This window comes from Argiope bruennichi, chromosome 3 (genome assembly GCF_947563725.1).
Source record: "Argiope bruennichi chromosome 3, qqArgBrue1.1, whole genome shotgun sequence".
NCBI classification, from domain to species: Eukaryota; Metazoa; Arthropoda; class Arachnida; order Araneae; family Araneidae; genus Argiope; species Argiope bruennichi.
In genome coordinates, this window is record NC_079153.1 from 51,368,741 (window position 1) to 51,393,766 (window position 25,026).

Consider the following 25,026-nt stretch of genomic DNA (forward strand, 5'->3'; position numbering starts at 1 on the left):
ATGTTTATAGTTGCTAGGAAAGACTATAAACTCTTTTTTTAGCGTAAGTAGTATTTACAAAAAATAATAAATTATTTCATATATTAGAGTATTTAGAGTATAGTTTATCTGTTGCTATTAAAGTTTTATGTGAAACTGATTGAAACTAAGGTTTATTAGCTTTTCCAGATTTTGAATCAGCCGATTTTCACTTTAGAGCAAGGTTTTTAATTCAAAAGGTATTAGGAGATTGGAGATACGATGGCTCGGTTTCGGTCACAATGTTCATATTTTACAAAAATATTGCTGGATAATGTTAAGAATTTGTAATATTCCTTCCTTGTGTAATTACTTTAATAGTAAGGAAGAGAGTTTCACAGACAGCTTTAACAGATGTAGAACGGATGCCGGGTCAAGGACCATCGGTCTTGTCAATAAAAATGAAAGACCCAAAATATTCGAGAATTATGGTAATATCTCAATTTGAAAAGAGTTTTTTTTTTTTTATTTTTTTTATTTTTTTAGCAATTTGTGATATTGAAGATGTTTGATAGAGATTTGCTGCTTGCGTATTATTGATTCCTTTAAATACTGTTTTGTATATACTTCTGTATTTTGTTACTTATATTTATTTCATATTTTTCTGTGGAATAAAACATCATTTCCCATTGCTGAACCTGTTGGACTTTCCACCTAAAACTTAATAATGCATTTTGGATTTTTCTGTGACTATATTGCTATTTTTCCGCATAGTTTAAGCAATAATGCAAGTATATATTAAGTCAGGGAGAAGCCAGCAGGTTTGTTTATCACATAATCAGAATGTATGAGCGAATCGAGTGCATTCTAAAACTGATGCCGAGGATAAAATATTCTTTCGTCGCTTGTACGTAGCAGATATTTGGAGAAGATCACTTTAATAAAATAAGCAAACATAACATTTTTAAAATGTGGCTGGATTCTGAAACAGAAATAGGAAGAACAGAACGGAATTAAATTTAATTTGGCACATATATGGAATACAAAAATAAAAATATAAGAGCAAATGACAGCAAAGTTAAATCCAAAATTGCCTTTTGTCCATATATGTTTTACTTTTACTTTTCGAACACCTCTATTAGCAAAAATACGCCCAGCGATTTTTTATATTACGATATCTTCAGGACATTGCGTGGTATTCAGAATATCAAAAAACATCGTGTAGATATCGTACATCGTATACTAATAGCAATGTATAATAAAACAGCAGCGTGATAAATTAGCATGGAGTTATTTTTTTATCGAGTACAAAGCTGATTGCTACTCTTTTCTGCAAATCCTTCCGGACTTATTGTGTTATATCATTTTCTAATGGAAGATCAAAGCAGATAAGTTACTTTTTTTTTTTTTTTTTTTTGCAGTCAGTGATGATTTGCCCTTTGGAGCTAAGGATTTGCAGCCTGTCCTGCAATCATCTCAAAAAATTGCTTATTCTTTTTGAGTGGCAAATGCAAGTTTTTTAATACTTTGCATCCATATTCCTGGACAGGCGAGTTTTCTGAGATTTCAACCCCGTATCTTATAGAGAATATTTTTCTTCTCTCTACGTATAGTTACCCTTTTAAAAATGAGGGAAGGAGGTGCCTGGCAAATTAATTTTTTTATAAAAAAATATGAGTATCCAAACAAAATCGCATAAGCATGAGGCACTAAAAGCAATTCAAAATAGAAATTGAATCATGCTATATCATAAGAGAAAAATCCTTAAACATTAATTAAAAATTAAAATCTGTTATAATATGATTATGACTCATATTTCCTCAGAATATTTATATCAACGTCTCACTCTGTTACTATTACTATGAATCTGTAATATTATCTTCGGCAATCTAAGTCTCATTGTTGAAAAGAGAGATTTACTGATATCCTTGATAGATGACCTTTAATTAATAGATTAATGACCTTTAATCTTAGCGAGAAATTTAGTGACCATTTTGCGACTTGGCAACAAATTTGGCGACAGAAATGAAGGATTAGGAAAATACAAAAATTGTGGCAATATACCTATTAGGAGCCAAAATCCACCAATCCTTTTAGAACATTCTAAACCATGTCGGAAAACTATAAAACATGACGTGGTCACACAAAGCCTTAATTGCCTTTTTGGAGTGTTGATCGCAAAGTAGGCTTTCTAGCTACTCTCTGGGTGCTATTGCCCTGTTTCGTTTACTGTTTGCTCGTGTGTATTTGGTTTCGGCGCTGTCTTTGTGCACACTTTGGTTTTTGTTTTTGCTACCTATGTTTTATATATCTTGTGAAAAAAACTTCATAATCCTTTATCGAGGGTTTTTTTTTTTTTTTTTTTTTTTTTTTTACTTCTTCCAGTATATAGCTCCGGAGGGATTTCAGAAATACTATTTTGTTTCGGTAAAATAATTATATTTGTACTTTTTAGTACAACAAAAAAACATGCTTTACAAGATATAACTTTTATAACGCCAATTTGTTAATATAAAATTCAATTACTTCAATTGGCACTACTATAATGTTTTTGGTTTCTCACATTTAGAGATATTTAACAACTTATTTAACAACTTTGAAATATGTTTTAACTTTTTCACTGTATATTACTTCAATCTATATTAATATATTAAATTAATATTCTTAATATAGCCAAAGAATTCAGTATTGGGCAAACATGTACTTCAAACCTTTCTCTCATGCTGGCCCATACTGTATTGGACTCATGGTTGGATATTTATTGGCTACAAAACCAAATTTGAAGTTTTCTTTGGTAAGTAAGCAGTAGTTTCCTTTTATTTATCTTGATAATTCAAACACTTTAACTGTTTAGAAATATAAATATGTTATTTTGGAATTGTTGCATTTCAATTTACTTTTTTAACAAATTAATGAAACTTATTGGCGAATTAATAAAGATAAAAATGGATTAAAAAGTGAAATTTTTTTTGTGTAATTAGCACCATGATATCATTATTTCATTAGATTTTTCATTTATACAACCTGGAAAGAACATTAAAAAAATATATACATCTTTGCAAGTTACATAACCTGGTTAACATTAGATGCACCTAGGTTATTACCTAAGGATGTTTTAAAAAATTGGACAGTTTTCTAATAACAAATTTTGAAAAGCAATATATATTTAACTACTATTATAAATATGTATTTTGCAAATGAATTAGTGATATTGAAAAGCACGATATAACGGATATTACAGAAATTTGTTTTTTGTTCTTCTTTTCAGATAAATTTAAATGATATTAGTAATAAAAACACATATTTGCATCAAATTCACATTTAACTGTAGAAACATATATTTTTGCATTTGAATATGCAAGTACGTTCGGTGAGAGGTACATATATATATATATATATATATATATATATATATATATATATATATATATATATATATATATATATATATATATATATATATATACAAAAGTATTAGAATCAAGTTAATAGGAAAAACAAAAATCAAATAAAGATTATTAAAAAAATATTAAAAAAAGAATCCGGCCTGAAGACTTTTTCAAGGGTCACCCTCAGGCAGGGATTCAAATAAAGGGATTTTTTCTGTGAGGACATACAGACTTTGTCTAATAATGATTCCTCGTGACCCGAAAATCCCCTGAAATTATGCTCAAGAGATATACCATTTAATATATATATATATATATATATATATATATATATATATATATATATATATATATATATATATATATATATATATATATATATATATATATATATATATACTAGCAGACCCGGCCACTCGTTGCTGTGGCTAAGGTTTTTGTTATTTTTGTTATATTACATAGTAGTAAACTATTCAAGGGAAACGGTAGGAGAACACCAGTCATGAGGACCACCATGCTTTTTTACAGAGATGCCATTTGTAAAAAAACATGGGGACCTCCATGATTGATTTTCTACTACCGTTGATATTGAGCAAAAATCAATACTGTATTCAAGTTTGTAACAAATGAGTACATTACAAAGTTGTTAGTAAAAAACACGTAACACTTAAACTTATAAATGAGGTAGGTAGGGCAGATAGTTTTAAATCTTTGACAATAATGTTTATTATTTTGAATTATAAATACTTTTAATTTCAATTTAATTTAGCACTAATCGGTGCACAATATTTTTGGTTAACCTGTCTTTAGCTAACACAAATAGATTTGACGGTTTTCCTACACGTGAACATGCAACATATAGTTGCCCATGAGAAAAACATGGATTTTTCCAAATCTAAACCACAAATGGACATTGTTTGGCCTTGAGACTTATTTATAGACATGGCAAAAGCTAAACGAATTGGTCAACATCAACAAATTTAGCTGCCAAAATAGCCCGATCACTGAGCCAGTTATGATTCAAGTAATTACTCTGTATATTCGGAAAAATACTCTGAATCAATTCATTTTTTTCCTGAAGAGCAGTGCAGAAATTGTCTGGCAGTTTAATGCATTGTGTATTTGGTTGCAGTTCTATTTTACCGTTCCCAATATCTAGTAATTGTTCAGAAAATATTTGTGCTGATGGATCATTTTGCAATTGTACGCGCATGTTTATGGCCAATCGAAGTGTTTCAACACTTCGCCATAAAAATGATTGTTTTAAACATGCATTTTATTTAAAGATTGTTGAACAATGAAGCACTAATAATTAAAAAGCAAGAAGAATTCCACTGCATTACTTTTACTATAATATGAATTCAATTTATACTTCAGTCTAAATAACGCGTGGTCGGCTATGCTAATACCAAAAATTGAAAAAGTAAGAACAATTGAATTTCATTGTATTGCGTTTACTACGAAATAAATTTAACTTATACTTTAGCCTCAGCAACACGTGGTGGTTATGCCATTAAATTGTAGCTTATGTGAAAAGTTGGTACTTTTAACACAGCGCCATCTGTTAGAATACTTACTCAATCCAGTCAACAAATACCGCCATCTGTTAGAATCGCTTGGAGCTAACAGATAATTGTGACTGTCAAATAATGAACAAATAATTTGTTCCTTCTTAATACCTTCCTTCTTAGTATAAACCCTTTATGATGTATAATAAATCCTCTTAACTTCAGTGATACAGATTCTGGCTTCCTCAGCTTAAAAGAAAGATTTTTTAAAAAAAAGTTCTATATTCCACACATGAAGTTGCCATGAGATTTATTCCGTCATTGATACATTTGTCTGTTGCAATACTTCAAAATTCATTTACAAAATGAAATCAGTTTCAGAAACATTTATTAAATAATGATAAGCATTGTAGCTGAAGTGAATGATAGCTGACATAACTTGATACATACATGCAGTTTATTAGAAAAGAAATGAAAAACTGAAACGATTATTGTAACCATTTTTTATTATCATATCTTCAATAATTTATATAAAAAAAGATTAAATTTCATTTAGCATACAAATGAGTTAATATTTTTTTAAGATCCGATTAGAGGAACTTATTATTGGCTCGTTCACTTACCTTTTTTACGATATCCTTAACAAAAGAAATAAAATCATTTAATTGAAAATTCAATGAAGGTAACAAATGTTATTGCCGTACAACATTTTTCTTAGTAAATAGTCAGATAAAGAATCGGAATTCATTCAAAACGAAAAGTAATAATTATCCGTGTGCACCTCCAAGTATTTTTCCAAACTTCTTTATAATTAAAAAAAGCAGAATTTTAGTATGTTATATTAATCAGTGATCCGTTCAAACGTTTGTAATTAATCATTTTCAAATAAAATATCTTATTTCTGAGAATTGCCACCGTGCACAGTGATACAAAATTCAAACATAAGATCGTGATACTTTATCCGTTGCAACGTATCAAATTTATTGTATGCATTAAAAAATAATTGTGGAAAATGATATCTTCTTATTCCTGAGAAACGTTTTCGGATAGGATCATAAATAATTCGAACATTCGGATTCGAAACGTAACGCAAATGCGTGAGTTTTTCTACGCCAGTTGGGGTAACGCTATGCAGATTAGAAATTTTTAATTTCCTTTATTTTGTTTTATTTTAATTCAAAAGTACTTCAGAATGAATCTGAAAGATCAATTAATTAACAATGTTTAATTTTAAATGCATCAAACATTAAGAAAATAACTAGAATCGTTTCAAATAATCAGCCGAAAAATCTTAAGCCTAGCCTCATGACTGTTGGGGAAAAAAACTGAAGCCGTACTCATTTGGCGGTGGGAAAAATGATTTTTGGCGGTTATTTGGCAGGAAAGTTAGTTTTTGATTAATAATTAAAATTCTAATTAAAAATTCAAAAAAAGGGCTATCCTATCTTTTAAGTTAGATCAAACTGCACACGGTGTGCAAATTTGATTAAAATCGGTTAAGTAGTTTAGGAGTCCATCGCGGACAAACAACGTGACACGTAATTTATATATATATATATATATATATATATATATATATATATATATATATATATATATATATATATATATATATATATATATTCCTTGATGGAAATATATGAATTTTTTGTTTACTTAAAAGTCCCAGATATTCTTGCCGAAGTCATGGCAACTAAATTCAGAAATATTTCAAATGTAATTTCTAAAACATTTACTTAGAAATAAATAGCACTGCCCAGTTATCTATTTGTACAAATATATCTTTAGTAAATTAGTTTTACTACTATTTCTTAAAATAGTCCAAATCAGCTGCAGCAGTCTCTTTGAAACTTTCTCACATACTCTTTAATAAATTAGTTGTCACTCCATCCTCCTCATAAATATTGTGGACTTGATTAAGGCTGTGGATGCTACAATTGCTCAGATTTTTATTGTCACTCCCATACTTGAGCGTTTAGTGCTTCGGAGTATTGTGGGGGAAAAAACAAGTATGATTATTTTATGTATTTTTTTACCAGTGAAAACCAAAATTTGACACAAAACTACAAATATAATTACGCGATAACATACTAAATTTCATTCACCTGAGTCGTTGCATTTTTTGAGATTTTACCTTAATATCCTTGCTGATGATTAACTGATGGGCGGTCGACATTTTGACTCAAAATTTGATTCGGATATACACTTTAAGTATTAAATCTATGTACCAAATGTTATTCATCTAGTTTTTTTTTTTAGGTTTTGTAGTCACTGTGTTCACTTACACTCTGTCAGATAAACTTCTTGCGAATGGATTTTATCCAAATTTTATCAGAAATCTAAAATTAAGTGTAAAAACTGCATATTAAATTTCATTCATCTCATTAAAAGCACTTTTGAATCATCAAGTTTACAAATGAATAGATATTATTCATTGTAAACTTATTTTGCTGTCTCAGGAATGTGTAAAATATGGTAATTTATTGAAATCTCGATGTCGAATTCTTTATTGATTATAATATTATCACTTTATATGCTTCATATACGAGAAAATAAAAATAAGCATTTTCTATAAACTTAAGCAAACCAACTTTCATACTAATTCATTATAATTTATTTTATTCAAATCTACTTTTTTATTAACCAATGGAAGATCTTCAAGGTAATTTATTTTTGCTACAGCTCACCCGTTTCATTGGATGGTGTAGCGCAATTGCCTGCAATCTGGCTGTTCTTTATGGCGTCTACGAATGGAATATTGGCCGAGACCCCGAGCTTGTGGAGACTCTTTTATACAGCAGTTTGCACAGAGTCGCGTGGACTCTGGGAGTTGCTTGGGTGGTTGTTAACTGTGCGACTGGACAAGGAGGTAATCCACACATTAAAAAAAATTTTAATATCCTAACAAACTATTTAAAAAAAATCCTTTACTCTTCGAATGTTCGATGTTCTAATTCTTTATTCTTTTAACTTTCTCTGGTATAATGATGCCATTTGTCATTATTAGTTGGAATAATTTGCTTTTAAAATCAATATATATAATTATTTAACTCTTATTGCATTTACAAGCTTTCAGATCCTGATATAAATGAATAATCTATCTGTATATATAAACTGCTAACATACTTGATTTATTATTTATCGTCAAATGGCAGCAGTGAATTGTTAATAATTTTTAATATTTTTTTTTATACATTATTTGTAAATCAGGTGAAAAGCCGAACACTCATTTAATACTTGAACGAAAAACGAATTTTTGCGGCCTTGCATTGTGTCTTTTGGAGATGTTGCAACTTTAGGAAACAAGATGCAAGGAAATTCCAAATTCGTGATTTTGAAAATTGCACGAAGAAGCGGGCGATTCTTCATTTCTCTCCAGTCTGTTACATAGTTTTAATGCAATGATGAAATTCAAACTCATCCATCCAAACATTCAATAGCAAGCAATTCAATGCCAATATCAAAATAACGTAAAAATTCCCTTCTTTGGACGTTAATTCCGAAGCAGGATTTTCACTTCCGCTTTTATTTTGATGCATATGCATTTTTTTTTTTTTTTTAATTTTTAAGTGCAGAAGTTTTTAGTATACATTAAGATAAAATCATATTTTTCAGTAATAGTAAATAATAAGGGGAATTTTTTAAAAAAATTGCTTATTATTTACTGTCGAAAGACAACAATCAAATATAAACAAATCTACGAACGTTTCAGAGTACTTTTTGATAGTTTTAAAAGCTGCATTGAATTAATCGTTTCAGCTAATTAATAGAGTTATAAAATATTATTTTAAATGTTCGGAAAAGGGTTTATAAAGTCACCTAAACTTCAATTCAGTCAAAGGAAAGAAGATGTAAAAGATAGCAAGACGATAGGAAAAGGCGTTGAACATAAAGTTTAATCGTGAAAATATAGGCTTAATCGTCGGCAGATTAAATCTATCTAATTTTTTTATTTATTTAGTATTTATAAAATTTATGGTATTAAAAATATTTAACTCATCAAGCATTCAGTTTAATTACAACACCGTTTCAAATCATGTCTTTAATAGTGACAATAAAGTAATTGTTATAAATATAATTGTCCTTAAGATAATTTTTATGATAAGGAAATGAAGTTGTCTCGCGCACAACTAATTTTTTATCCCGATCTGAGAATAAACACTTAACATCTGAAATAAGAGATATGTTAACGAGATAATGCTTCGACAACAATCTATAATATTGATTTCATAACGCGACGAAAAGTTATAATAAATTTTTATTTTTATTTTCTCTCCTCAAATAGGTGTCGTAAACTACATACTGAGCTGGAAATGCTTTATACCTCTTGGGAGACTTACATATTGCGCGTATTTAATACATCCTGTTGTCCAAATTTCAGCTGTAGCCAATGTTCGAATGAAACTTCAGGCTGCTCACTTCTTTGCAGTAAGATACATTTTTTTAAAAATCTTTTTACATTTTTTATGTTATATGAAATAGAAAAATTCATGGAAAAAATAAGAAATTTAAAAATATCGCACTTTAAAAAATTCAAGTTACTCTAGAGTAACTTGAATTTTTCATCATAGCGCCATTGATCATAGTTATGATCAATGGCAATTTCAATGGAAAGTAACCTAAGGAGCACAGAATGTTACGCAATACTGTGGGATAATATATTATTCAATACTCAACAATATTATAAAGTATTGTGAATGTTCCTTAATATCATACAAAATTGTGCTACTAGAAAAGAAGTAATCTAGAAATCCTTCATGATCAACTTGTACATATTAAGTAATATTTATGTTTATTTGTTGTACCTATTTCTTGTACCCACATAATATTTATTTTTATGGTCGTTACTTTAAAGAAAGAGCTCGACTCGGCTTCTGGTCTAAATGTATCGTTTTAAAATACAGTATATCATTTTTTTTGATAAAACCTAGATTTTCTTTACTATAACAAATAAATTATTCATATGCAAGAATATGAATAAGCGTTGATAGACAAGAGATCATTCGTTTTATCATCTTCAGCCGTCATTGATTACACTGGATCTGATTTATCAAGCTCTTTTACTGATTATTGCTGAAGCTTTTGACATTTTTGTTAGGGCATATTATATGAATATATTTTACCTGCGCTTGCTGATAATTACTTTCATTTAGTAATATTTAGATTATTCTTTTAATAAGACTCAAATATACGGTACTGCGCCGTAGCCAAATAGGGTATTGACATTGTTGGCTTCCTTGGTGATGCCAAGTGGGAGACTTAAAAGTATATTTTAATCTCATTTTCAGCAGAATCAAATAAAACTAAATTATCTAGTCAATATTCAGTGAATCATTTTCATTGATCTAGTTACCCATTAATTTATTCCTTCTTGTAACACTTTAATCACTATCATTTTATCTCATCTGCAGGTCTGGATGTTCTTTGGGCATCTCATGATCACGTATGGATGTTCGTTTGCTACAAGTATGCTAGTAGAGGCTCCATTTCTTTCACTGGAAAAAATCATTCTTCGAAAATTGGGTCCGAAGCGTGAGGAAGAGGTACCGAAAACGGAATTAACTGACGGAGAAGAAACAGAAGCTAAAAGAACAGAAAATGGGCACACCCGTTTGAATGGAGCAGTTGAAAATGGTTCCGTCAGTAGACTTTGAACAAATATCTGAACTGACTTTTCCAGCGTTGTCAAGTTCAATCACTTTGTACATATTATGATTTAAGAGCTTGACTTCTTAAATTAAGGGTTGTAACTCAAAATTGAATTGTGCGCAACAATATTCGAGTTACAAAATTTTCACGCCCTCTTTTCTTTTCAGATTTATCATTTCTAATCAGAAATGTGTAATGAAATCATTGAAAAACAATTTTGGTATTGAATTAATATTTAATATTAAATAAATAAATATATAAAATGTCTCTTTTTTACTCAGCGTCAAACATTTTTTTTAACAATAGTTATTTTTTATTGAAAATCGCGTTCTGAATTTTTTCGATCATAAAAGAAAGATTGAGAGCATATAAAGTTTAATGCAAGTCTCCAAAGTTTAAATTATTCTCAGTGCCCCTAGCTATGCTATTCAGAACAAGCTGGAACAAAAGAATGCTCTTGTGCAAAGTTGACTTGCGTAAACCTGAGACGGATTTCATTCAACACAATAATAATTTATTATTTTTTTTACTGCTTATTACATTCTACAGATTTATCTAATAAGGACATAAGGAATGTAAGAAAACAATTTATACAATAATACTGTTTTTAAAATTTAATATTTAATCACACGAAGGATCGTTAATAAATCAAATGGTAAAATTAAATGCGCCATAAACTTATTAAATATAATTTGATATGAAAATTATTAGAACAAGGCTAAAATATCTAAGTTTTGTTTCGTTTTTTTTTTTTTTTTGCATTTTGTGCAAAAAAAAATGTTAATTATATTATAATAATTTTTAGACAATTTGGATCACATAAATAAAATGCAATGAAAGTAACTACTAGGCTGTGAAAGTAGCGACTAGGTGTTGGATCTCAAGCATTTTTCTTATTAATAATATTACCTCCAGAAAGAATTTTCTTCATATGCGACAGTAATTTACAAAGTCAATATAATTTCAGATCAATGAGAAACTTTAGATGCAATTTAAATAAATGTTTTTCAGCTATGATATTTATCCTATCGTTATTCTAGAGGACAAAGTTCGGTGACAATTTTTCATTTTATTAAATAAATCAATACAATCACTATCATCTTGTAAAATCGCATTTAATTCTTCGAAACATTTGAGAAGATTGTCTTCAGTCAATAGGTAAAAAAACGTTAAGTTATCATGCTGATAACTTAAGTCTCTTAAAAGGAATTATGATCTTTTCTATTATGAGTTTATGGGTCTTTAGTTTACCTTTTCGATTATATAAGGGGCTAGACCAATATATTACTAGGATACATGAAACGTTCTCTGGGGAAAATGAAAGAAAAAGAAGTTTTAATGGACATCGATAGAATTTGAAAAGGTATCCCTCGTTTCAATATGGGCTGGCTTGAAAGACAGCAACAAGACAATAACTATTCTACTACCGTTTACAAGCACCATATATGTAATAAAAATGACTTTCTCATAGAACACTTACTTAAAAAGTAAGTACAAGAGCAAGTTTTAGACTTTTTAGGGTTTGAGACGGTGTTTATCGTCTCCTTATCCGGATTTTAAATTATTCACTCCTGCCAAACATCCTCAAAGCTCCCATTAAATGTGCTTATAAATTTTCTTATTTAATTAATTAACAATATGCATTATTTTTGCATAACTTATAAAAATAAAAATATCTCTATATTATAGTGTTATTACTGTGTCTATATGTAAATGTTAGTAACTGTGCATAATAAAGTGGGATTGGAGTAAACGACTCAGTGATAATTCAAAGAATACACAATTAAAAAAGATCAATATTGCGAAATACCAGATTAGGCTAAATGTAAGCGTAATAAAACTGACGCAGCTTGTCTTAGACTGAGACGTGAAATATATACAAATAGCAGTTTAATATTCAGAAACATGTAAATTTGTATTAGAAAAATAAAAATGAAAGCATTTTCTTTTCATTAAATCAATTAAAGGCGTAGGTACTTCGGAAACGTAGAACATATGCGGTCGCACTGATCGCACCTCTGTGCCTTCCTCTTTCGTAGCGGCACAGCGGTGCGAACAGGATCACAGGGAAATGCAATCCAAAATAATTTCAAAGAAAAATTTGATGGTATTTTTCCAATGTTAAATAAATGAAAATAATCTTTGTAAAATACGTCTGTCTTATTTGTCAATGATTCCATACCCTTTTCAAAGAATTTCTAATAATGGAAAAGGGAAGGGAATCACGTAGCTATTAAAAACAGAAGTTTCTTAGAAAAAAAAAATTGAATATACAGTTTTTCTTTAAAAAACAACCACAAACTATTTTCTGTTTAAAAAAAGAAATTATTCGTAAAACTTTACATGTTCATCTTTTTTTACTATGAAAAAATAAATTAGAAGCTCAAGATCTGAATAATGTCGTGCTATAAAAATAATACTTAAAAGCGTTTTATTTCAATATAATGCAATTTTAAAGTTATTTCTTTTACATTTTTCCTTAGTGTATCGTTTCTTCCACCTTATAAAAAAAATACCCAAACACTTTTTAGATTAAAACGATATACGGGAGGGAGTTAAATAAGATTCTTATCATATTTTGGCGACAACGATTACAACTATTAATAAGCAATTAATAAACATCTTTTCCACTTTGAAACAATTTAATATAGTTGAAAATAGCATGTTAATTTAATGAATATTGACATAAACCTATCAGATAATTTTTTTAAAAAAAAATATTATATACATAAATCCTTTACTACTTTTGGTGACCAACTGGCTCGCCAGGAATATTGGTTGCATTCAACTTCAATCAAACCTTTTATACATAACTTGTTATTCACAGTTCTCTCAACAAAGTAATTTTAAGCATCAAGTTATGACTACCATTACCCAATCCGATTATTGTGTACATTTGTATGGAGTCGAATTCCGAGACATTACCACAAATATTAATGGCCAGGCATTCAATTTGAAATTAATTATCGAGGAATTCATGTTTTGGATTGAAGCCAAAACTTAAATGCCCGGATAATTCATTTCAAAACTGCGCGTTGCCTTATGTAAACTATTTATATAATTAGCAGCTTCTGCATTCTTTAATTTTCAACAATGGGAGAAAAAACGCAATTAAATGTTCGATTAAAATTTTAACAACGAAACTTATGGCTGAAAATCAAGTAAAAAATATTTTTTGAATGATTGTGAAAATATAAGAAAAGAAATTCATAGCTAATAAATCTATTGTTATCATTATAAAGATAGTTCTTGAAATTTTAAGACTACAAAACTAATAATTTAATTTCTTGTGCAATAATAAATTCGGTAATTATCACAGGTAAATGTCAAAGTCACTTTTATTCTTAATTAATTAAAATTATACTTAAAATTTCATAAAATTGCTCTTAAGTGCTCATCTTTTTAAATATATATCTGCAAAATGTGATAACTTTTTGTCTCTCTGGGCTTTTGAGGGCCAACAGACATATATAGACAAAAAAAAAAATAATCTCTTTTTTCGTTTTTCAATTAGAGATTATAATATTTCAAGACATTTAAAAGTGCAGTTATATAAAATAATTGATTAATTAATATCTGAAATGTTTCAGCAAAAATTAAATGACCTCTAATTAGTCAAATGCAGACATTTACCAGAAAAATGAACTTGTGGTGGTAACATTATAAGCCAGTTAACAACTTCCGGAGAAGAGTGTACACTTTTGTCTAGTGGCTTTGTTACTCGGCTACAAACCCAACGTTGCGAGTTCGAACCTCAACCCGCACATTGGCGACCCTGGTTCTGAACAACCACATCCTTCATTCAGCTGTCGTGGCTCCATCTACCGGCAGCAACCACTTACACAAGCTCGCCGTCGCTCGCCATAACGCTTGGCGCGATAATCACGTTTGTCGCTAGCCATAACTGGCGCGATAAACTCTACCGACTCACTGGTGGGGGACTGTTGTGGTGGTAACATTATAAGCCAGTTAACAACTTCCGGAGAAGAGTGTACACTTTTGTCTAGTGGCTTTGTTACTCGGCTACGAACCCAAACGTTGCGAGTTCGAACCTCAACCCGCACAAACTCTTTGAAGATTTATAATTCATCTCTATCATGCAATTTCATTTCCATCTGCTGTCAGAGAAAAATGTCAAATTTATCATCTATAAAATATTTGAAATAAAGAATCATATATCTTATTAATTATTTATCAAATCCGATACTCGCTTATTTAACAATTATCGTCACGAGACAGTGTGGAAAAAGTTAGCTATTTTAGAAGTACAAGTATTACGAAATTTTGATACCATACTAAGAGAATTGACATTGAATCATCAGTAGTTACAATAATTTGCTCACCTCAGTATTAATACTTGCTTTTATCTAGATTTTCATTAATATTTGTTATTAATCCATAAACATCATCCATAATCCATGTCCCTCCATACCTAATCCATAAACAATTTAGGTTTAATAAATCGACTGTTATGCCTAATATGTAAAAAGAGGAATAAATGTTTTTGAGCATTAAAAGCACTTCAAATTCTATTCATATATTGTTCTTTGTTTTTGAATAAACTGTAAACTGTATATTTATTTGGTTATTATATATTTCGTAATATAACAATTATGTAACTTTTACATAAGTTTCGTGTGATATTATTTACACATTTATGCCACATTTGATAGTTCTATGTCCAACTGTCTATTTTCTAAAGCACACCAAATATGCAAACATATTCGCCTTTACTCTTGGTAGAGACAGAGATAAATGCATTTTTTTTACGGTTTAAACTTATTTGAAGAATTAGGGGTAAATAATCTCAGAAATGATTAATTTAAATCCCGTTTTCTAAAGATTTTTCCAGGTATTAAAAAAAGGTTGTAATCTTATATAGACATAGATTTTCTTCATATTTATGAAAACGGTAAAATAAGAGAAAGTGCACATTTAAGAGCGAAAGCTGTTGTTCACTTTTGATCAGTGGTGAGCACTTTTGTCTAGTGGTTATGTTACGCGGCTACAGACCATGGCATCGCGGGTTCTGCCCTCGAGAATGCCATCTCCACAAGCCAATGCAATGTAAGATGTTCTCTGGCATGACAAGTTTATTAGAGAGTATGCGAGAAAATTTTGGAGAGACCACTCCCACTGGTTATGATAATTACAGCTCCAACGGTAGTCACATACCTTAAAACTATTCCTGAATTTTTCCTTAAAAAAATGAACAAATTTATTTTATAATTAAAAGCTTTTTTCATCGCTGCCATTATATAAGCCTTATTAAATCCCTTATTTCCAGAATAATGAGATTTGAGTAATTAATATACGTAGAGACTGAATTTGTAGATCAATTACTTATTTAGTAGTACAAATCTGATGCTAAAACAATTTTGTTCTGTGATGTTTTGCAACATATTTTTCACTAAAATAATGTAAAAGGGGATTCAAATTTCTTGTAAGAAACGCCATAACATAAGAATATTTTAGGCTTGTTTCGTCAGTATTAATATTATTTTTTTAAATTTACTTTTTATTGCAGAAAAAATAAATTCACGGGAAAAAAATGAAGAATGTTTTTACAACGAGAATGTATATACAGTCAGCAATTAAAAAAAACGACAAGATTCTTTTAAAGAACAAATAAAATATTTTAAGGATTTTATAAATAAAGATATGAACCATGCAGAAATGAAATTGATATCTCTGAAAATCTTATATTTTCGAAAATTGAAGAGCGGTTACTTTATAATATTCTCTGGAGTCATTAAGGCAAAACGTTCATATTTTGGATGAATTTTTATTTAAAAACTTTACTTAAGTTAAACTTTTCTTTTTGATTATTAATTACTCAGAAGTAATTAAGCACCTGAATAAGTAAACAGTATTTCGAAGAATAAATAAATAATAATCAGTGATAAAAAAGAAGATAAATTCTCATTTCAAATAATATGTTTGATGAGATATCACAAGCCACTCAGGATCCAATTTTGAAAAGGAACAAGATATTTCGTAACCTTTCAGAACAAAATAATTTTATTGCCAATAATGAAAATAACCTGAAATAAATTTTCTGTGTTAAAATTTAAACATTTGGCGAAATGCTAATATTAATTGATATTTTCCAAAAATTTTATTAGGGTTATTGTTGATAAACTTTAATTTTAATGAACTTTTCAATCCAAGGAATTATTCTGATATGTAGCTTATTTTTAACATTTTCTCCTAGAAATGCGAATGGAAAAATGTGAAAGAAAAAAGTAGAAATTTAGTTTCGATATCGTTGCCGCAAACAACCGCTTTTGGGGTTTGTGAATGGCAACACGTTTTCTTTTCGCAGCACAACAACAGTTCTTTTCGTTATTTTCCTCAGTATTAAGTAAATGATAAATTTTGAAAATGTGAGGAATTGGCCATATTTTAATTTTAGGCATATGTCTTGTGGAGCAAATTATTCCTAAATGATACTTTAAACCCATCGGCCGAATTAAATTTTTAACGGTATAAAAATTAATATTTTAAACAGTATTTTATTGAAAACATCAAGATGACAGAATCGTCCGTTCGGGTTGCTGTTCGGTAATGTTATGTTTTCATTAATATTTCTATTATTTATTTGTTTAATCTATTTTTTAAATAGATTTGATGATTTTTCAAGGCAATGGTTTTACTCGTCATTGTAGCATTACTTGTAATTGGATTGTTATGCCGTCAATGAACCGTAGAATGGAATATAAGATTCAATGGGTTTTTTTTAATAATTGCTTGTTTTTCTAGATATTTGTATGATATAAAATATAATCATTATAATTTATATGATTATATTATGTGTTGTTCAGTATGTCATCAGAAATGTTTAGCTCTTGTATAGAATACTTTTCATAAAATTTCATTGTTCCGGGAACATGTTGCGCACATAATGTACAAATATTTTTCAAAAATACGAATAATTTTCAACATTTTAAAAAATTTTTGTTGATAGATATTTCTCTGTCCGTCACCGGTTCACGTTCTCTTTTTTTTGAATTAAAAGTTTTCCCCAATTTAAATGCTAATTATATTTGAAGTTTTGCAATAATATAAAGAAAATATTTCTAGTTCAATATGTAAATAATTTATAAAGATATCGACATATATATTGCTTTAAAATTATTTTTTATGCCACTTTTACTTTTCTTAATACTGTTTCTTGATGAATTGTATGAGTTTCTATGTAATTTAAAATTTTTTCATATTTACTTATTACTCATACGAGATACATGCTCAATTTTACAAATTATTATTTGATATCCAAAAAAATTTGCTAGATATATTCATGTTTTTCCTAATCATGTGATCATGTAAGCCTAATAATTATTGTATTGAAAAAATGAAGTAAACAAAATTGAATTTTTAATTATATGTTTATTTTTGTTTAAAAGGGATTTTTTTTTTATTTTATAGAATAATTATTGTGGTTATCATTTTTCAAATAACTGTATAGTTTGTCCGTAGTAAACATTAATTTTATTATTAAAATATTTTTTTAAATTGAAAATCATTTAAAATTTATTTTATTTGCTTTAATTTTAGTTACCTTAAAAAATCATTTGACATTGAGATGTAAAATATTAACTAAACTTTAAACAAAAACAAATATCTTAAGAATTTTTTAAAATTTTTCTTAAAAAATATTTTGATCTTTATTATGGAAATAAAACTAAAAAAAGTCGTAACTATTTCTGAGCATTTAAAAATATAATTAAAATGATTATTTTTAATATTTTAGCTTAAAAAATTCTCTTCAATTCATAATTTGATTATTTAGATGTTAATTTTGCTTTATGAGAAAATAGATTTTTGATTTGCTAATACATTTTTTTTCAGAATACGGCCTCAAATGCCAAGTGAGGTATTTGATATGTGTCATGTCTGTACAACAGTTACACCTGGAGAGCCTCAAGTATGGTTAGGTAATGATAAAGCATTTACTTTTGATCATGTTTTTAACATGAATACTTCTCAAGACATAGTTTACACTTCATGCATTCAAGACTTGTTGGATGGGTATGATTCATTCATCTTATTATTATTATTATTTTCATGATTGTCCTTGCTTTCCATTGTAAATTATTTGAGATCCTTTCAATTTTAATTCTTGATTCATATTTATTTTTTCTACTTGCTTTACTTGGAGTGTTTTTTTTTTTTTTTTTTTTTTTTTTTTTTAGGTTTGAAATGCATTTCAGGTTTTTTTTCCCTATATAAAGTTGGTTTTATATAGTACAATAGTTTCATTAAAAGTATATTTCTAGAAAATTATATAGTTTTTAATTATACTTTTATTCTCTATAGAATAGTTGATATGTATTTTTAATAAGCTATTAAAGAATTGATTTTTCTATCAAAGCTCCTAGTCTTTAATTATATAGATAACATATTATTATATTAAGTTTAATTGGCTATTTAAGAATATACCTTTTTCTATGTAAGCTGGAAGAATAAAAATACACATAAGCATGCACAGGCACATATTTATCTTAACAAAATTTTGACTTACACAAGTATATTTCTTAGTAAAATTTTGAAGTCAAGATTAAAATGAAATATATTATATGTCTTGAAAACTTTAAATGTTCTAATTTGTTTGATTAAGATTTCAAAATTTCATAACAGGAATTTCTTTAACTATTGGAATAGATTTTTCTTTTGTGAACATAGTACTTTGCTTTATTATATATTATTATTGCTTTAGTATATATTATTATTATTTTTAAATACAACTGCAGTTTTATTTATATCATTGTAGCTAATACTGTTCCTGATTAGGCTGGAAGCTGAAAGGGGCTTTTTATAGGCTGATTAAGAAATAGTATTAGTCTAGTTGCAGAATGAATAAATATTTAAATAATTCAAATTCTTTGAAATATAAAATGTTAGGATTTCATTTCTTTGCATTAAATTATTAAAATCATAAAAGTATTATTTATTTTAAGTTGTAATAATTTATGAGTACTTATTTTAAGTTTTAAAATATTATTTTCCATTGCACAGGACTTATAAAATAATGATTTTAAATATTGCATTTATTTGACATTTCCCTCTAATTTATTGCAATAATTAGATATAATTATTGTAAATGTAAAAAAAATATAAACTAAATATGTTTTAACAAAGTGCTAAAATAAAATATTAAAATAAATTAAAACATTAAATTGTGATTAAATTTTTTAAAAATTAGAAATATGAGACTAAATTAATCTCTTATTAAAAGAGAGTCCTAGCAATGTGCACTGTCTGGGGGCTGCAAAATGTCTAAATCCATGACTGATTGTAACTGCTGCTAAATTGAAAAGTTATTTTTTAGTTACATCTTAATTGTGAGGACAAAATTGATTTAAAATAAGACCAATATCGATTTTTCCACATTCATAGATTTATTATTTTTCCCATTTTAATTTACACAACTTTATTATATCTTTTTTTTTCTGTTAATTAAAAGTTTTTAATTAATCTTTCAACTTTTTATAGTAATTAGATAATGATACTTTTAACATTATAAAAAAATGATTATAAATAAATAAAATATGCAGCTAAATTTGTAAGAATGATATTTATAATTGTTTTCTTTTAAATTTGTTATATATTTTTCATTCGTATATGTAATGTGTTAATTTTGAATTTAAAAAAATAGTTGTGTAATATTCCTTTATAAAATTGCTAATTTTGTTAGAATTTCAAAACTTAGACCAAATTAGAAAATCTTGAAATAGAATATCATGTACCTATTTTATTTTAGACCAATTATATATTTCAGATCTTTCCCTTTGATTTTATGAGATTTTCAGAAGAATTTGTTTTAATTTTTTTAATTAAAACAACTATATGTTTATATTTTAAATGGAAGTTTTATATAGAATAGAACTTGATTAATTCAAAGTGACTGGACCACATTAAGAATTGTGTATATTGAAAAAATTTAGAAAAACCGAGAGTTCTGCAAGTGAAAATAAAAATGAAACTAAAATTTAGAAATTTATTTTTAATATTTAATACCTTTATATTGCAGGAAACCAATGAATGCAATAAAATTATTTTATAAATAATGTTACGATAGTTAATTTTAGAAACATTGATAATTGTTTTAAAGTTACTTTAATAAATAAAATAAATTAAAAAATTAATATCTTAAAAATTTAATTATTTGAAATATTTAACTACAGTAAATAATTTTATTAAATTGTTTGCTAAACTTTAAATAGAACAATTATACTGTGTAAGTTCAAAATAAATGTAAATTATTTATCAATATTTAATTATTTTTTTCATTAATTATTATTAATTAGTTTATTAGTAATTAATCAATTTAATTATTTTTAATACTATTAAAATAGATTTAAATTTTTTTTTTTTTTTTTTTTTTTTTTGGTTTCAAATTGACAGAATTAAATTTGAAATATATATGTTACATTAGTATTATATCGATAATAAAATTTAAGGTATTATAGAAAGTTTTCTATTAAAAATATTCAAATTAGCCAAATTGCACTGTATAAATTTATATATTTATAATACTGCTTACATAATTTCATAATAAATAAGTATTGCATAATGACAACTAATTGTTTTTTTATTAATATCAAACTTTGCAGATATTTCATGCATTAACTGTTGATTTATTAAACTTTTCATATAAAATATTCTATTTTTCAGATGTTTCAATGGTTATAATGCCACAATTCTTGCATATGGTCAGGTGAGAAAAATCAGTTGTTTAAAACTTTACCAGTTGTAATTAACTAGAGTATGAATTATTTAAGCCTGCTTAGTATTAGACTGCTGTAAAATTGTTTCTTGTTTTGTCTACAATTGAAAAACTCGAAATATTTTTTTATTGAATTTCAGCATTTTATTGTTTATCTGGTATGAAAAGTATTATTCCTGTTCTCAGTAATGAATATATTTGTTTAATCAAATTTCTGTGATTGAAGAAAAAAAAAGATATTAAATGTGTATTATTTTATTTGTATGTTAATTATAATTAATTTTACTTTGAATAAATCATTAAAAATATTCCTAATTAAAAATATTAACATTTTTTTTCATTTATAAACAATTTTATTCCTACTTTCATTGTATTTGTGATAAAAAGTATTATGGTGGTTATGCTGCATTTTTGCATTTGAATGTTGTTTAAAGTATTGCTAATAATTATTGCATGCATATTATTTATAATTATGGATGTAATGATAGAAACATTAAAAAATGTTCCATTATAAACATTAAAATGTTCCATTTAAGATAGTTATATAAATCTAACGATTTTTGAAGATATGCTGTACAGCTTTTATTTAATTACCTTATTTTAGACATAATTTAAAATCTTGGTTTTTAAATGGATATTTATTAACTGAATATATTTTTGAAGTTTTTTCTCAGTTATGTATATTTTTTACATGCTCTCATATCATATCCAAGGACAGATTTTAATGTCCAGATTTATCTATTTTTATGCCTTTATTCAGACTGGCTCTGGCAAAACATATACAATGGGAACTGGATTTGATATGTCTGCCAATGAGGAAGAAATTGGAATCATTCCGAGAGCTGTGAACCAGTTATTCAATGGTATTGCCAAATTACAAAATGAAGCCCAAAACAAGAAAATTACTCCTCCTGAATTCAAGGTTACTGCACAATTTATGGAGGTAAATATAGAAATTAATGGCAATTTTTTAACATTTATTTGAAAACTTTTATTAAAATGAGAATATACTGATTATTTGCAAATTAATTGCTGAAATTCTACATAAAAATTAACTTTTACATTTACTGTCTGTGAGTTTAATTTTAAAACGATTTTTTTTTCAGCTTTATAATGAAGAAGTAATTGATTTGTTAGATCCTGTTGGTGAAGGAGAAGAACGAGTAAGGAATTTGATTTATCATATTGGGTTATAATATCCTTGTTATACCTTTATACCTCTGTATGTGTACTATATATTTGTTTTAGGGGAAGAAATCTAATGTGAAAATTCATGAAGATTCTAATGGACAAATAATCACAGTTGGCTTAACATCTCGTTCAGTTTCTTCTGCGAGTGAAGTAAGTTATCATATTATTTTAATGCTGAATTAAAGTTTTATATTAATTAAATTTTATTACCAATTTTTTTAGATAAATGATAGATTACAGTTAATTGACATATTTATATTCATACTTTTTTTGTTCTTCAAATTTTGATGCTATATTTATCTGTTTTTTGTATTTAAAATGCTTATTATGAGGCATGAATTTATAGAAAGTTATTCATAGATCATTGGAAATAATTCAGAATGAAGATAGTGCATGTTAAATTTTAAACTCTTGGAACAAAGAACAAAACTTTCATAATATCCATATACCAGCAATTAATTGCAAAAGAAATTGGTAAAGATATCATATTAGTCTATTGCCTATTTTCACCAGTGGCATATGATTAAGATCAAAGTTTGCCAATGATATATGGTTAAAATGCAAATACCAAAAAAGACCTTATAAAGTTTTAAAGTTGGGGAAAAAATCTGTTTAAGTCTTAAATTGATAAAAGTACAGCTTGTTTTTTGTTAAATTCATTTTTATTTTTGTTTCAGTTGATTAGTGATATTTGTTGATGAAAATCATGTTGACAACTTTGATTTTGGTTTTCATGCTTCTCAAAATAGAATTGATTTCCCTGAATTTCTCTATTATATTTTTGCAAGAAATTGTTAATTTTTTTTTATTGAAAACATATAAATAGTTTTTTAAAATGATTTTTTGTTCATTTGTCTTTAATTAAAATTTTGTCTTTCAAATTTGAAATTACATGTGAAAATAAAGTTACAAGTAGAAAATTTTTTTAGAAATTTTTATTTGCATTACACCAATGTGAACAATATCATTGTTATTAATTTTTCTAATTTTAGGAGCTTTGTGAAATGTGCAATAGAAAATAAAATGTTCCATATTTTATTTTCTGATATAAATATTTGACATAATTTATAATTATTTTTTGAAACTTTTATTACTTATTGAATGGATTATTTTTGGTTCAAGGCTCTCCAGTGCCTCAAAATAGGCGCACTTTCTCGTACAACTGCAAGCACTAAAATGAATGTCCAATCATCCAGATCACATGCAGTTTTCACCTTGCATATTAAACAGCAAAGACTAGTACAGTTTGAGGTAATTATTGTGAAAATATTTTGTAAACATAATTGCCTTAGTTTTACCATCTAATCAAATTGGATTAAATTTTGTTATAAATAGATTATTAAAAAAATCATATAGATTACTGTAATTTTGTCTACACAATATTACCGAATTATCTTATATTTTAATACTTACCAAATTAAATATTTAAAAAAACAAATGATTAAAAAAATTAATTAATTAAGAATATTATTTTTAAAATTTAATATGAATTTGGTATTGGTAATCATTAACTAATCAGATAATATTCTAAAAAAATGATCATATTAGACATTATAATGCATTGCAAATTCAACAAAAGCTACCATATCTGCTTTTTTTTATACTTGTTGATGCATCAGTATCTGGGTGCAGTGTAGAATGTAGTGCTGACAGTTTTCTGGAAAGTTTATATAAATTTAATTTTTGTAAAGAATATTTTTATTTCTTTTCTCTAGTCTTCTGAGAATGGTTCTCTAGAAATGGAATCTTTAGAAGATTTTGACACTTTGACCTCTAAGTTGCATTTTGTAGATTTAGCTGGGTCTGAAAGGCTTAAACGAACTGGGGCAACTGGTGAAAGAGCTAGAGAAGGCATTTCTATAAATTGTGGTTTGGTAAGTGTATTTATTCAACAAACATGTTTTTATGAATGCAACAGAAAAAAAATTCTAGTTTTTGTTATTTTCACATGTTTGCAATCAAAGATATAAATATTTTTATATGGTTTCCTTTGAACTTTTCTACATGTCTAAAAGTTAAGTATATATATGTATATGCTATTTTTCTCTTCTTTTCATCCCTATAGTTAGCACTGGGAAATGTCATATCAGCATTAGGTGACAAAACTAAAAGAGCTACTCATGTTCCATATAGGGATTCAAAACTCACTAGACTTTTGCAAGATTCTTTAGGTGGAAATAGGTTTGTAGCAATTTTATTTTAAATTATGTTATTTATATGCACTTCTTCAAATGTACTTATTATTATTATTATTTACAGCCAGACGTTAATGATTGCTTGCATTTCTCCATCTGATCGAGATTTTATGGAGACTTTAAATACTCTGAAATATGCCAACAGAGCTAAAAATATTCGTAATAAAATCAGTATCAATCAGGATAAATCTAGTCAAACTATATCATCTCTTCGAAGAGAAATCCAGCAACTTCAGCTTGAATTGATGGAGTATAAACAGGTAATTTTTAAAAAAAATTATTTGTTAGTCTTATGAGTGTATTGCTTTGAAGTTAAATTAAAGCAATAGCTAAATTTTCCTGTGAAGTGCAATGAAATTATTGGCATTGAGTTTGAATGTTATAATTCTAAAATATGTAGTGATATG

At 27.1% G+C, this 25,026-nt stretch overlaps 2 protein-coding genes across 4 annotated transcripts in view; both read left to right on the forward strand.

The window, feature by feature from the left end:
* Window positions 1-10,710, forward strand: part of LOC129962528 (nose resistant to fluoxetine protein 6-like) — a 34,357-nt gene extending 23,647 nt beyond the window's left edge. The window contains exons 12-15 of the mRNA XM_056076281.1: window positions 2,632-2,752; window positions 7,538-7,724; window positions 9,141-9,283; window positions 10,267-10,710. Coding sequence (XP_055932256.1) covers window positions 2,632-2,752; window positions 7,538-7,724; window positions 9,141-9,283; window positions 10,267-10,509 — 694 coding nt within the window. The 3' untranslated portion in view covers window positions 10,510-10,710. The remainder of the gene's footprint in view (window positions 1-2,631; window positions 2,753-7,537; window positions 7,725-9,140; window positions 9,284-10,266) is intronic.
* Window positions 10,711-16,822: 6,112 nt separating this feature from the next.
* Window positions 16,823-25,026, forward strand: part of LOC129963174 (kinesin-like protein KIF21A) — a 41,650-nt gene continuing 33,446 nt past the window's right edge. For all 3 annotated transcript variants that reach the window (XM_056077319.1, XM_056077321.1, XM_056077320.1), the window contains exons 1-10: window positions 16,823-17,068; window positions 18,356-18,535; window positions 21,182-21,224; window positions 21,994-22,176; window positions 22,340-22,396; window positions 22,482-22,574; window positions 23,547-23,675; window positions 24,140-24,298; window positions 24,490-24,605; window positions 24,684-24,879. In XM_056077319.1, coding sequence (XP_055933294.1) covers window positions 17,037-17,068; window positions 18,356-18,535; window positions 21,182-21,224; window positions 21,994-22,176; window positions 22,340-22,396; window positions 22,482-22,574; window positions 23,547-23,675; window positions 24,140-24,298; window positions 24,490-24,605; window positions 24,684-24,879 — 1,188 coding nt within the window. In that variant the 5' untranslated portion in view covers window positions 16,823-17,036. The remainder of the gene's footprint in view (window positions 17,069-18,355; window positions 18,536-21,181; window positions 21,225-21,993; window positions 22,177-22,339; window positions 22,397-22,481; window positions 22,575-23,546; window positions 23,676-24,139; window positions 24,299-24,489; window positions 24,606-24,683; window positions 24,880-25,026) is intronic.